General features: G+C 47.4%; 1 protein-coding gene across 3 annotated transcripts; it reads left to right on the forward strand.

Annotated features, from left to right (window-relative positions):
• The first annotated feature begins 487 nt into the window (after positions 1-487).
• Positions 488-12081, forward strand: RPS24 (ribosomal protein S24). 3 transcript variants are annotated; one of them, XM_060236733.1, is made up of 4 exons: positions 488-762; positions 2355-2564; positions 4802-4941; positions 11912-12081. In XM_060236733.1, exons 1-4 carry the CDS (start codon positions 730-732, stop codon positions 12078-12080), a joined length of 552 nt encoding a protein of 183 aa, XP_060092716.1. In that variant the 5' UTR covers positions 488-729; the 3' UTR covers position 12081. The 3 variants fall into 3 exon arrangements, with proteins under 3 accessions (XP_060092716.1, XP_060092718.1, XP_060092717.1); XM_060236735.1 differs by having other exon boundaries at positions 634-762; positions 4802-4912; positions 10993-11987; XM_060236734.1 differs by lacking the exon at positions 11912-12081 and adding an exon at positions 5511-5544 and having other exon boundaries at positions 634-762; positions 4802-4912.
• The last annotated feature ends 2233 nt before the right edge of the window (positions 12082-14314 follow it).

Raw genomic sequence — 14314 nt, forward strand, 5'->3', positions numbered from 1 at the left:
TCTACGGAGACGGAAGGAAAAGACAGGGATGAGACTGAACGTTCCCGTGCCAGTCTTTCCCTCCCGTCTCCGCGGGCTTCCCCTGAGAGTCGTCGCAGAGTTGATTTTCCACGATTTCCAATCGGGCATCTCCCATAGTCACCCCTGACGTCTTAGCCCGGCCCTCGCGCTTTCCGCCTTTCCGGTCCTCGCGCCGGTTAATGATTGGCTGCTTCGAGGCGCTTCCTTCCTTTTCTCCTTCTCTGTCTCAGGAGGTCTAGCCAAGATGGTAGGTGGGAGTTGAGGCCTTGTTCCCAATCCGGCTTGGCCTGGCGCCATCCTTGCTCTTACGCCCCCCGCAAGTCCCGGTCTCTTTTCAGCCAGCTATGCTGCTTGCTTTAGGCCGGTCATTTCGCAGAAACGTCCCTTCGGAGGCGTCTGAATCCCGCTCTGAACACACACACACCCCCGACCGGGCCGTTGTTTTTCCCTTTCCCTGGGTCCCTGTGCAGCAAGAGAGGAGTCTGTAGGGGGGCCACTTTGTGTGCTGCTTCTGAAGCGTTAATTTAAGTGCGCCTTGAGAATGAGTTGAAGAGTTGCAAACTTCAGGGTTTTTTAGAGCCAGGGCTGTTGGGTGAGGGCCCAAGCAGCATGTGCTGCTAAGCGGGAGGGAGAGATTTGGGGTTTCTGAATTGCTCTTTGTTGCTGCTTTTGCAGAATGATACGGTGACCATTCGGACGAGGAAGTTCATGACGAACAGGCTGCTTCAGCGTAAGCAAATGGTGAGTAAAGATGCTCGTCTGTGTTGGGCTTGTGCCGCAGGCTGTAGTTACGCGTGTCTATATCAGGGGTAGCCAAATGTGCTTAACATAAGAGCCACATAGGATAAATGTTGGCTGTTTCAGAGCCGCAAGACTGGAACATCAGATGTTCAGGAGCTGTAAGATAGGAAGGAAGGGTGGTGAGAAGGATGGAAAGAAAGCAAATAGATTGGGAGGGAGGAGAGGCGGTAAGGAAGCAACTTTAGCTGTAAATGCATTATTCAAGCCAGCCAACAGGGTGGCGGAGGCTTCAGGAACCACATAATATGTGTAAAAGAGTCACATGTGGCTCCCAAGCCACAGTTTGGCCACTCCTGGTCTCTATATATTTTAAAGCTTTGGGTGGAGCAGATCTGATTGTTGGGATTTGGAGTTGTAGTTAGTAGTAACTTAGATTCAGCTGGTTAGCCGTGTTGGTCTGAAGTAGCAAGAAAAAAGTTTGAGTCCAGTGGCACCTTTATTACCAAATTTTTATTCTGAGTATGTTTGTGTGTGTGCATGCATGCATGTTTTTTCAAATATATTGAAACAGAAATCACCAACTTATGTAAAGAGGGCGAGAAGGGTATTGTATCTGATGGAGTGTGCATCTGGAGTGTGCAACTCCTGGAGGTTCTGTGGTGGAACTTGAGGAGGGTATAGGAGTTAGGGGCTTCAGAGCAGGGTCTGCCAGGCCCAGGTTCTTGCTACAGAAGCTGACTGGGTGATTTTAGCCCAGTTGCACACTTCCAGTCTCACCTACCTTGCAGGGTTGTGGATGCAGATCAAAGAGGGGAGAGGAGGCTGATGTAACCTTCTCCCCTCCCCCTGGAGAAAGACTGCCCTTTTCCTATGTTGAGGTTGCAGGGAGGGGGGGAGGCGATGGAAAGCTGAAGTCAGAGGGGCTGATAAAGGGAAGGAGATGGGGTTGCCAACTCCAGGTTAGGAAATTCATGGAGATTTAAGGGGTGGGGTTTGAGGAGGGATGAGATAGATATAATGCCATTTCCTTCTGGGGAACCACTGTTGCCAGTCTCCAGGTCAGGGCTGGAGATCATTCAGAAATATGACTGCTGTTCAGATGGCAGAGATCAGCTCCCCTTGAGGTAGGGGTGTGGGAGTGGAATGCCTTCACTTGGGTGAGTGGGTAGATGGCAAGGTTCCTCTGGACCAGCACCTGGTTTCAATACATACTGTGCATATTGATGGTGCTGCATAAATAATGAAAAATGTATGGCGATATTGTTTCCCATTGTTGTGTTTCCTCTCCTCCCTAAGCATAGATTCTACACACAGCAGGGTGCTGTAATGAACCTTTTGGGTTTTCTTTTCAGCTCTGCCATGTAAGAACAATTTGTGCACCAAAGCCTCAATTCACAAATAATGCCCTGCATGTTAAATGGAGCCAATTGAGTAATGGTTGTGTGCTGGCACACATAGTCATATTGCTTTAGTTGCAGAGTAGACTGGCTTTACTGTGAGTTAACGCCTGTATGTATTTCTGGATCTGTGTGTTTAATGGTACGTGCAGTCCTTTTAAAAAAGTGTGACTGGTCCATGTTATCTGTCTACAGGTGATTGATGTCCTTCATCCTGGAAAAGCCACAGTCCCCAAAACGGAGATCCGTGAGAAGCTGGCCAAAATGTACAAGACAACCCCAGATGTCATTTTTGTCTTTGGCTTCAGGACTCATTTTGGGGGTGGGAAAACAACCGGCTTTGGCATGATCTATGATTCCCTGGACTACGCCAAGAAGAATGAGCCGAAACACAGATTGGCTAGGGTAGGCATATTCTGATTGGTATACTAGCTGATTGTGCTAAAAAGACTGGGATGGTTCCTTGCAGAAACACAGTTATATTCACCAAGGTTTCGAAGACCGTGTCAGAGTTGCACAGCGAAGATTTTTTTTTTATTGAAAGTATTTCTTTTGCATGCTCTGTGTTTTGGTGTGTTTTGTTTTTAAATTGATCCCGCTTATAAATGCTGTTTAATGGTTTTGAAGGCCAACCCCTTAACCAGGTTCAGTACTTGGCATATTCAGTTAAAAGGTTCCGATATAAGGCAAGATAAGAGTCCCTGGAGAGCCCCTGCTAGTCTGAGTGAACTATACTGACCTTGATGGACCAGTGGACTGATTCAGTAAAAGGCGGTTTTATTTCTGTTTCAAATGGTATATAAAAGGCTTTAAGAGAGAGCGCTGAGTGTCATCTATCCAACAGGAAAAGCCCAGTGTCTGGTGCTTTCCCACCTTTTTTAAAAACGTGAGAGTATGCAGAACTTTTGTAGATGATCTTGGCTAGTGGATGGGGCTCATAAGGTTGGAGGCAGCCCCTCTCATGTCCTGGGCCCAGGCCCTGCGTGATTTTTTATAGCGACAACCAGTGCTATGAATTGAACTTGACAGCCAGAGGAGATCTTTTAAAAACTAGTGAGATGCAGTCCTTGTAACTAGATCCCGCAGACTGTCTTGGCACTCTGTTTTAAACTATTTGATGCTTCTAGACAGTCTTCAAGAGCAGCATCCAGCAGAGCAGATTGCGGTAGTCTAACATGGATTTAAACAGTAGGGTTTTCATGGGGAAATCCATCCGACAGAGCTCTCAGTCTGAACCTGCACTTAATAACAGCATAACGCAATCCACGGTTGGGTGACTCCACAAACCCTGATGGGCCTTAGTGACTAGAACCCCTGTCTTAGTGGGTTTTTTAATATTGCAAAGAGGCAGCAGATGATTATCCTAACTAAATAGGTTAAGTTTCCCTTTATTGGCTCTCGTGTGTCCTATAACAAGACATCCATTGTCTCACCCAACTGTTGAAACACAGAAATACTTATTGGTTTTTTGCCCCACCTTCCTTCCCAATGGCTGTTAATGGGGCTACCACGACGGGAGCACATTCAGCCAGTGCTGAGAGAGCTGCACTGGTTGCCTGTTGTGTTCCGAGTTCGCTTCAAGGTGTTGGTATTAACCTTTAAAGCCCTTTATGGTCAGGGACCTGCCTATCTACGGGACCGCCTTTCCCCATATATCCCCCAGAGAGCACTGCGATCAGGGACAAAAAATCTGTCCGCCCCTGGCCCAAAAGAAGCCAGGTTATCCGCAACAAGATCTAGGGCCTTCTCGGTGGCAGCACCAGAACTCTGGAACACCCTCCCAGAAGCTATAAGGGCCCTGCGGGATTTGTCGGCGTTCCGCAGGGCCTGTAAGACCGAACTGTTCAGGCAGGCTTTTCTGGTTGACTGAAAATGGGCTGCCACCGGACATCCTACAGAAGCTGGTGGTCATAGTCAGAACCTAATACCGCCAGACTAGACTGAGATATCGTAATAGTTTTTAACCTGATAAATGTATTATGGTTTTATATGTTTTATGAAATTGATTGTTTTTATGATATTGTAAGCCGCCCTGAGTCCGCTTGCGGAGAGGGCGGGATATAAATATAAAGTAATAAATAAATAATAAATAAATAAAATAAATCCTGCTCTCCCTCCATTTTATCCTCAACAACCCTGTGGGGTAAGTTAGGCTGAGGGAGTGTGACTGGCAACGGTCACACAGCAAGCTTCCATGGCAGGAGTGAGGATTCAAACCCGGGTCTCCCAGCTACTAGTCCAACTATCTGAATTACCATACTACACTGGCTGTCATATAGAATCAGGCATCATTGGCTGATGACCCTGTGCCCGTAGTCTTTTCCAGGGTGGTTTGTTTGTTTGGTTTGGTTTTTTGCAGCAGGATCTCCTTTGCATATTAGGCCCCACCCCCCTGATGCAGCCAATCCTCCAAGAGCTTACAGGGCTCTTCTTACAGGGCCTACTGTAAGCTCTTGGAGGATTGGCTACATCAGGAGTGTGTGGCCTAATATGCAAAGGAGTTTCAGCTACAAAAAAAGCCCTGGTCTTTTCAGATAAATGTGGCAGCGATCCAAGGTTTGGGAACAAACAGGGTCAACGTTTAAAAGCATCTCGGAGCGGAACTGTCAAGGGTGCTTATTGTCTGCCGCTTCTTTCCCCAGCACGGCCTGTATGAAAAGAAAAAGACTTCTAGAAAACAGCGCAAAGAGCGTAAGAACAGGATGAAGAAAGTCAGGGGCACAGCTAAAGCAAACGTTGGCGCTGGCAAGAAGGTAAGTTCGGCCTGCTGTGGAATCCATGAGTGCATTGTTTGAATTGCATTTTGACATTTTCATCAGCAGAATGTCTCTTTTTTCTTTCATTCCCCCCACTTGTGGATTACAGAAGGTAACTCTGAGATGCTGTGTAGTTCTTAGCTCCAGTTTTTTTCCTTCCAATTTCCTTAGTTCATAGCTAGAAGAAAGGTGTTTGTTTTTTATGTTAGAACCTTTCCCATGAGATGGAGTGACTGGGTCTTCTTTGGTTTGGTTTCTCTCTCCTGCCCTTGGTTTGCCTCCCCGCTTGCAAGATGGGCCAAAGGCAATTAAGATGAGTGATACTCTTGTGAGCTGGGTAGCAGTCAGAAAAGAAGACCAAATGCTTATCCTTCGGGGTTTAACAGTGTTGGAAGTAAGAACATTCGAGTTGTGCTTAACAGTAGCATAGAAACAACTTCAGAATGTACCTTTAAGTTCAGCTTTAGTCTCTGGTTTCTTTAGAAGGGTGGTGTGGGTATGTGTTTGACATGTTTTAAAATCAAATTCCCAGTTAGCTAGTAACCCTTTTACTTCTGCCTTTCTTTCCTACTTCCTTGGGATTCTTGTGGTTCAGAAATGAAGTGTCTGACAGGTACAGCGAATCAGCATGGATGTGATTGCATGAACAATGCAACACTCACTTGACTTTTTCCAGCGCTCTCTTGCTTTGTCTGCGTGCTGTGGCTTTCCTGGCCCTTTTGTGCATTATTTACTCTGAGATAGAACATTAGTGTGGTCGTGCAAGTCTTGATCACAGGCAAGAAGCTTTGGCCTGGATCTCCACAACGTTTGTGGCTCTTCCTGAGAGCATTACTTAAAAAGCTTCCATTTTAAGAGTGGATTGAGTTGCACATTCTGTATATTAAACACTGCTAGTAGGATCAGTTCAGTATCTTGCATATAACCATGTTAAAAACTGAGCATGCTGCTAGCTCAGTCTCAAGATCTGTTTCCAGACGTACAGAGTCACTGTTTTTTTGTTTTTTTTGAGAGCCAGTTTGGTGTAGTGGTTAAGTGTGCGGACTCTTATCTGGGAGAACCGGGTTTGATTCCCCACTCCTCCACTTGCACCTGCTAGCATGGCCTTGGGTCAGCCATAGCTCTGGCAGAGGTTGCCCTTGAAAGGGCAGCTGCTGTGAGAGCCCTCTCAGCCTCACCCACCTCACAGGGTGTCTGTTGTGGGGGAGGAAAGGAAAGGAGATTGTAGGCTGCTCTGAGACTCTGTCCTTGAAAGGGCAGCTGCTGTGAGAGCCCTCTCAGCCTTACCCACCTCACAGGGTGTCTGTTGTGGGGGAGGAAGGGAAAGGAGATTGTAGGCCATTCTGAGACTCTGTCCTTGAAAGGGCAGCTGCTGTGAGAGCCCTCTCAGCCCCTCCCACCTTACAGGGTGTCTGTGTGGGGGAGGAAGGGAAAGGAGATTGTGAGCCGCTCTGAGACTCTGTCCTTGAAAGGCAGCTGCTGTGAGAGCCCTCTCCAGCCCCACCCACCTCACAGGGTGTCTGTTGTGGGGGAGGAAGGGAAAGGAGATTGTAGGCCGCTCTGAGACTCTGTCCTTGAAAGGGCAGCTGCTGTGAGAGCCCTCTCCAGCCCCACCCACCTCACAGGGTGTCTGTTGTGGGGGGGGAAGGTAAAGGAGATTGTGAGCCCCTCTGAGACTCTTCGGAGTGGAGGGCGGGATATAAATCCAATATCTTCTTCTACCTCACAGGGTGCCTGTTGTGGGGGAGGAAGGGAAAGGAGATTGTGAGCCGCTCTGAGACTCTTCGGAGTGGAGGGTGGGATATAAATCCAATATCTTCTTCTTAATCTAGCTTGCAGGTAACACCAAACGCAAATTCATGTTTGCTGCATTAATGCCTACCCAGCCAACACACTCGGTCCCTTTAGTCCTATGCAGCTGTGCTTGCTTGAGCTTGCAGTTTGCCTGTCCCTCCCTCTCCCACCCCTGTTATCCTGGATAAAAAGCACTTTATCCTAGTAGCTCCCCCAGGGGAGAGTTAGTGCTGGTATATTTGGAGCAGTCCATGCTAGTTCTAAACAATAATGTTATTAAATGGACAGGTACAGTATGAATGTGGGTTTTTTTTATGACTGATTTGAAATGGTGCTGAGTTACAAAAAGGAACGCACTGTTAATAAATGAAAACAGGTAGTGTTTGCCTGGCTACATGAAGCCTTTTAGGGTAGGCCTGAGTTTTTATTTTTTTGGCTCTAGAAACCAGATCAAAAATTGAGGAACCAGATTTTTCTGACTACGGCTGCCACAAAACCGACCTTTTCCTGATTTGATCTCCAGCCGTTCTGCTGCTTATCGCAGCCCGCCCCCCCCCCCCCGCCCCCCCTTGCACTTGGCTTTTGTTCACACAGGTCGCCTGACCCACAACTTAGTCTCTTTCACCAGCAGAAAAACTGGTTATATTTCCACTGAGAATGGCTGAGGAACACAACAGTGAAGTATTTGCCGAAAGTAGGTGCTGCAGTGAAATCTCTAGGCCAGGGGTCCTCAAACTTTTTAAATAGGGGGCCAGTTCACTGTCCCTCAGACTGTTGGAGGGCCAGACTGCCGTTACTGTACAAGGCTGCGGGCCGTCAGTTCTCCGTCTTCTGCATCTCTCTCCCTTCCCCACACCACACACCCCGGCCTGGGAACTCACCTCACCTCGGTATCGCCTCACACTCTGTCTCCGCCGCCTCAGCCCAGTGCCGGAAGTGTGCGTTGCTAACGTGAGTTTAGGTCGAACGCCACTTCCGGTCTGATTTTGCCATAACCCGGCGGGCCGCATAAACGTCCTCAGCGGGCCGCATCTGGCCCGCGGGCCGTAGTTTGAGGACCCCTGCTCTAGGCACTATAGCAGCCCACACTCTGGATTTCTCAAGCCCTGCTTTACAGTGTCGTATGGTAGCATTGTCACCATTCTCTGTTTCATAAACCCTTAAGAGGAATATTAATTCCATGTATAGCAGGGCTGGCCAAACTAAGGCTTGGGAGCCACATGTGGCTCTTTCACACATATTGTGTGGCTCTCGAAGCCCCCACCACCCTGTCAGCCAGCTCGGAGAAGGCTTTTGTCTCTAAGTCATTTCTCCAAGCCAACCAGCAGCTTGAGAATGCATTTGAAGTTACTTTCTTTCTTCCTCTCCCTCCCACCATCTATTTTCCTTCCCTCCCTCCCTTAAACTTTTGACTTCCATGTCTTGCGGCTCTCAGACATCCAGTGCTTATTCTATGTGGCTCTTACGTTAAGCAAGTTTGGCCACCCCTGATGTATAGTAATGGGAAAAGTGGACCAAACCCATGGACTTGTAGACATACCCAGTAAAAGCTTATAATTCCAGGGAGATTAATTTTGTTGTTCAGTGGCACAGTCGAGTCCGACTCTGCGACCCCATGGACAAAGTCACGCCAGACCCTCCGGTCTTCCATCATCCTCCAAAGTCTGCTCAAATTCGTGTTTGTTACATCACTAACGCGGTCCAGCCATCTCCTCTTTTGCTGCCCCCTTCTTTTTTGCCTTCTGTCTTTCCCAGCATCAGGATCTTCTCCAGTGAGTGCTCCCTTCTCTTTTGGTGGCCAAAGTGTTTGAGCTTTAGCATCTGACCTTCCAGGAAACAGTCTGGGTTGATTTCCCTTAGGACGGACTGATTTGATCTTCTTGCAGTCCAAGGGACTCTCAAGAGATTAATATGCTTAGAGAAAGTATAATGGGATGTCATTTTATCGTAGATTCCATACTAAATGTTGTGCTGAGGATATGGCCTTTGGCTGTTCCTCTAGCACAGGGGCCCCCAACCTTTTTGAGCCTGACACGGGGTGCTGAGCGTGTACACGAAATGGCTGCCATAGTTACCCAATAAGTAGCTTCATGCTGCAGTGGTAACAGCTACCAAAACAACACTTTTTTAAAAGCCTACACAACAGTCGGAAGCCCTGCTGGGCAAAGGCCACACTTGGCTCTGGACGCTTTCTCGGAACACTTGGCAGCCAGGCCATAGCCAGTGTGAATTTCACTGTGTCCCCTGTTAATTTGTTGTGCCCGACCCCAATCTTCCCCTCATTTCATTTGATTTATATCCCGCCCTACCCCACCAAAGTGGGCTCAGAGCGGCTCACAACATAAAAATTCTAACAATAAAATACAAGAATTAAAATACAATCATAATTTACATAATTAAAACAACTAATATCAATACATCAGTCAGTCTCAGTGTGCTATCTTGTGGTCTTCCGTCAGAATATTTCAATATTTCAATGTCAGTTATAAGCCAACCGGAAGAGGACTGTCTTACAGGCCCTGCGGAACTGTCCAATGTCCCGCAGGGCCCTGACCTCCTCCGGTAACTGGTTCCACCAGCAAGGGGCTGTGATCGAGAAGGCCCTGTCCCTAGTTGACTTCAACCGGGCCTCCTTTGGCCCGGGGATTACAAGCAGATTTCTAGAGCCGGATCGCAGCACTCTCTGGGGGGCATGTGGGAAGAGACGGTCCCTAAGGTAGGCAGGGCCTAGGCCTTTAACTATGAATTCTGGTGAGGTCACTGCCATGCTGTCCACCTCCTTGTCCTCAGCTCAGATTACTCATTCCTCAGCTTGTGCTGCCAGGGCCTGTTTGTCTGCTCCACCCACTCCTTGCCCACTCAGCCTCCTCGCTGCCCTGGTAGCACAAGCTGGCCTTTTGGAGGGGGGGGCGGGGTGTAAGGCATTCGGCAGGGACTGGGAGAGCCAGCTGGACTTTTCTTCTTCCCTTGTCTTCCTCCTTCCGAAAGGAGCTCTGGATGCTGCTGCTGCTGCTGCTTCCTGGCTGCCGGCTACTGCCGGAACGCCTGATGCGAGAGGCACGGCCAGTGAGGTTGGGCTGCGCTGGAGGGGAGGGGCCATTGCGACCACATGGCCCGGCTCCTGTTTCGTAGCCAATCTCTGTCCGGGGCCAACTGGGCGGCCCTCGATGGGCTGGCCGAGGCCCGGAGCACTTGGCGGCTTCACTCCCCGCCAGACAGAGTGAAGCTGGCTGGGCAGAGGAAGCCTCTTGCACAGGACTTGTTCGAGAATGTAGTTAGTTTAATTTTAATAAATTTAATGTGGATAATTTAATTTGCACACACCCCTCCCTGAAAAAAATCATGCCGTATAGCAGCCGTTAAAATGGGAGTCCAGTGACATCTTTAAAGGGAAGTGCAGTTGAATCCAGCATAAGCTTTCGTCTAATTGGCAGAGGTCAGCTCTGACTCACAAACCAGCTCCTGCTGAACCCTGGCTGCTCGCTTCACTGTCCCTGTCTCCTAAACCATCTTGTGAACAGTTGTTTCTCAGCTTCTAGGAAGTGAGCTCTTCCTTGCCTAGCTTTTTCCACTACACCAAACTGGAGAGCCAGTTTGGTGTAGTGGTTAAAGTGTGCGGACTCTTATCTGGGAGAACCGGGTTTGATTCCCCACTCCTCCACTTGCACCTGCTAGCATGGCCTTGGGTCAGCCATGGCTCTGGCAGAGGTTGTCCTTGAAAGGGCAGCTGCTGTGAGAGCCCTCTCCAGCCCCAACCACCTCACAAGGTGTCTGTTGTGGGGGAGGAAGGTAAAGGAGATTGTGAGCCACTCTGAGACTCTTCGGAGTGGAGGGCGGATATAAATCCAATATCTTCTTCCAATATCTTAAAATATCTTCCACCACACTTGCAAAAAGCCAGGCAGGGCTGCCGTTTTGAGATCTGACCCTCCCTTTGGTGAAGAAGGACATTGAGGCAGGGGCCCAGTGGAAGAGCATCTTCTTAGTGTGCCAGATGTTCCCCAGCATCTCCAGTTTCAGAGGACCAGGTGGTGGGTGATAGGAGGAAAGACCTCATCCTGAGACCCTGTGACGTCGATGGACCAGTAGGAGGTGGCTTCATGTGCCCGTGTGTAGGGCAGCTGACGCAGCTGAACCCTTTGGATCTGAGCCTTTTGCAGTCGATGCAAATCTAGTGGAATAAGAAGCATGGATGGGATTTGACAGGGCAGGGTTTGTATGAGAAATAAGCCCAGTGCATTCAGCAGAAGTCTTGATGCTCTTTTCCTTTTCTTTCCATTCAGTGAGCCGGCCGGAAGATTTCACAGGTACGAATATCTCAGGTGTTGTTTTTCGGTCTGCACTTGCAACCTGCTTCCTTCCTGGTCCCGAAGACGGCCTGCGGTGATACGGGTTTTCTGGGGGAATGTTCCGGTTCAAATTGAAATAAATGCTTGAATAATAGTAGCAGAAGAAGGTCGACTCCACCACGTACAAGCACTGGGGTTTGTCCGTGCTTCATAGGCTACATTTCGTCATTCTGACATGACTGATTTACAGCACAGCAGCCCCGTAGGAAGGTAAAATTTTCTGATTTGGAAAATTTTCAAGCTTCACAACACTGACTGCTGGACATGAATATTCCTTGTCTTCTCTGCAGGGAATTTCTCCTGTTCTGGGGTCATTGTGAAACACTTCCAGTGGAGGAGTGGGGAATCAAACCCACTTCGCCCAGATAAGAGTCTGCACACTTAACCACTACACCAAACTGGCTGTGCTCCATAGCTTACAGAGAGCTACATTGGCAGCGAACCATCCACAAAAAGAGCCACATTTGCTTCCATCTTGCAGTCAGCTGGTGGGAACAAATTGCCAACTGCAGTGGACAAAGACTTTGCCCGCTTCCAGAAGAGCCACAGGTGGCTTATGAGCCACTGAGTAAATATAGCTAAGGGAGAGCAATGGGAGAGGGAAGGGAGGCATGGCAATGAGACATTAAAAAGCATGCAGAGTTGGAAGTGCCCTGTAGAGGCCTCTGCCCCATCTCACTCCCCCTGAGTCACTGCCTGACTGACTACACGGCGCAAGCCAAGGGTTTTATGCCTTCCTACCAGCAGACCGTCTTAGATTAACTGTTGAGAACACAGAGGGAATTCTGAGCTTTGCAGAACAATGTTTGTTGCACGCGCATCAGACTGACATTCTTTTTTCTTTTCCTTACAGAACAGCTGAATCATCCTGGTGGAAAATATTTGCTAATATAGCAGCAGGTCTTCAAATAAATTTTATAAAAACTGAAGTATGTGGTTTGAGTGCATTTTTGTTTTATTTTATTTTTAAAAAACCCTTCTCTTTGCAGTATGTTATGAATAAACGGTTTAAAACACTTTAAACGGAAAGACCATAGATGAGAATCTTCGAAGCCTTAAGTGAGATAGAGAGGAGCTGGCAGAAGAAATCAGGGGGGAAATTTAGAGAATGTCTGTTCTGGTCACTAGGAACGATATGTTTACAGTATATTGATTGCACATTGGTGCTTACATGAATCCATTTCTTCTCTTAGGAGAATAAACAATCTTATAGCCATGATAAAGAGAACAGAAGAAATCAAGAAAAAAAGCCTTAGAGAATGTCTGTTCTGGTCACTAGGAACTACATACCAATACAATGTATTAATTTATTAGTGCTTACATGAATTCAGTCATTCTCTTTGAAGAATAAACAGACTTCTAAGCACTATACAAAGAACAGGAGAAATTGGGGAAAACTTAAGGAATGTCTGCTCTGGTCACTTTGAACGATGCAGATTTTTTTGTTGTTCAGTCGCACAGTCGAGTCAGACTCTTTGCAACCCGATGGACAAAGTCACGCCAGGCCCTCCTGTCTTCCACCATCCACCATACAGATACATTGTACTAATTTCTCATCAGTGCTTACATGAATTCACTCATTCTTGTAGGAGAATAAACGGTCTTATAAGCATGATAGAAAGAATAGGAGAAATCGGGGGGAAACAGAGAATGTCTGTTTTGGTCACTATGGTCTAGATACAGTACATTATACTGATTTCTCTTCAGTGCTTACATGAATTCATTCATTCTCAGGAGAACAAGCAGTCTGATAAGCACTGTACAATGAAAAGGAGAAATCAAGGGGGGAAACGAGAGAATGCCTCTTCTTTTCACTGTTAACTGGATGGAGCTACAGTATGCAGTGCCATTTTTGTATAGGTTAACACATCACATACTTAAGCTTTGTTTTCAGATAGTTGTAATCCTGATCCATAGGTTGCCAGACTCCCGGGCAATGTTCCCTCTAAAGCTGCAGAGTCTTGTGAACAAAAATTCTACTATGTGAGCTACTGGCATTAAATTTGTGAGCTACTGCATAAATTAGTGTACTCTCTGGGGTCATCCTTCCTGAGCTAAGACAAAAATCATACAATCTTAAGAGTTGGAAGGGATCCCCAGGGTCATCTAGTCCAACCCCCTGCACAATGCAGGAAACTCACAAATACCTCCCTTTAAATTTCCCCTAAAATGTGTGAACTGGAGGCTAAAAATCTGTGAGCTAGCTCACACAACTCAGAGGGAACACTGCTCCCGGGTGTATTTGTCCCAGTATTCACATTTGCCCACAGCATCAATCTAGCAGAGAATCCCCACAGGGCACAGTGAAAATACCACAAAGACAGCAGTTCTATGCGAGGCCATCCAAATTCGGGGTGTTCACCCAATGCCGATGGATCTGCAAATGTATGTGGAAAGCTTCACCAGTGGTTTTGTGGGCTCATTGTGAGGCACTGGGATTTGTATTTAATCTGCCTTAAGTAAGACTTGTGTTTATTATTATAAATATCAGGGAAAGTTTGTGGTGGTTGACCCATCGTCAGCATCTATAGTCCTCCTTTTTCCCGGTGGGACTTAGCTCAGATTACAAGTATGATGAGAAAATCCACAAAAGCTTTTCAACAAATCAGTACAAAGATTACAAGGTATGATTACACATTTGAATCTGAAAGCAAAGATTCCTAACAACAAACTTAACACAATGGACTGCGGCTGCTACAAGAATGAACCATTGCACATTTTGCAAAATGACAAGCGTGGTGAGAGGCCCTTCCTCATAGCCTCAGGCAGACATTTCCACTGCATAGGAGCTGCCACAGAGTGTGGCTGGCAATTGCCCATTTAACCTATTTGCAGGGCAGCACCTTCAGAAGTCACAGTGGAGAGGTGGTCCTGCCGTTATACAGGTCTGCCTTGAAAGCCTTTGTAGGTGACACTCAAAACCTTGAGCTGGACCCAGTAACTGCTTAGTAATAAAGTGTCGAGTCCCCCTAAAGGCCTCAGTTCCAGATCAGATGATGTGTCTCCTTGTAAAGGATAACAAACAATAGGCCCAAAACGGTGTCACCTACTTCTCATACTTTCTCTAGGACTGGCTTCTGGCCACAAACAGAGAGGGAAACCAAATAGGATGCCACTGAAGGCATCCTCAGAGAGTCGCTTACATTTCTGTAAAGACTGATTTTCCCAGGATGCAGTTCAGGGCAGTAGAGAAGAAAGGACAAAGGGCTATGGCTCCCAAGGTTCTTGTTCCCAGAATGTCACTCCTGCCCATTCT

The sequence above is a fragment of the Heteronotia binoei genome, chromosome 4 (genome assembly GCF_032191835.1).
Source record: "Heteronotia binoei isolate CCM8104 ecotype False Entrance Well chromosome 4, APGP_CSIRO_Hbin_v1, whole genome shotgun sequence".
Classification (NCBI taxonomy): Eukaryota; Metazoa; Chordata; class Lepidosauria; order Squamata; family Gekkonidae; genus Heteronotia; species Heteronotia binoei.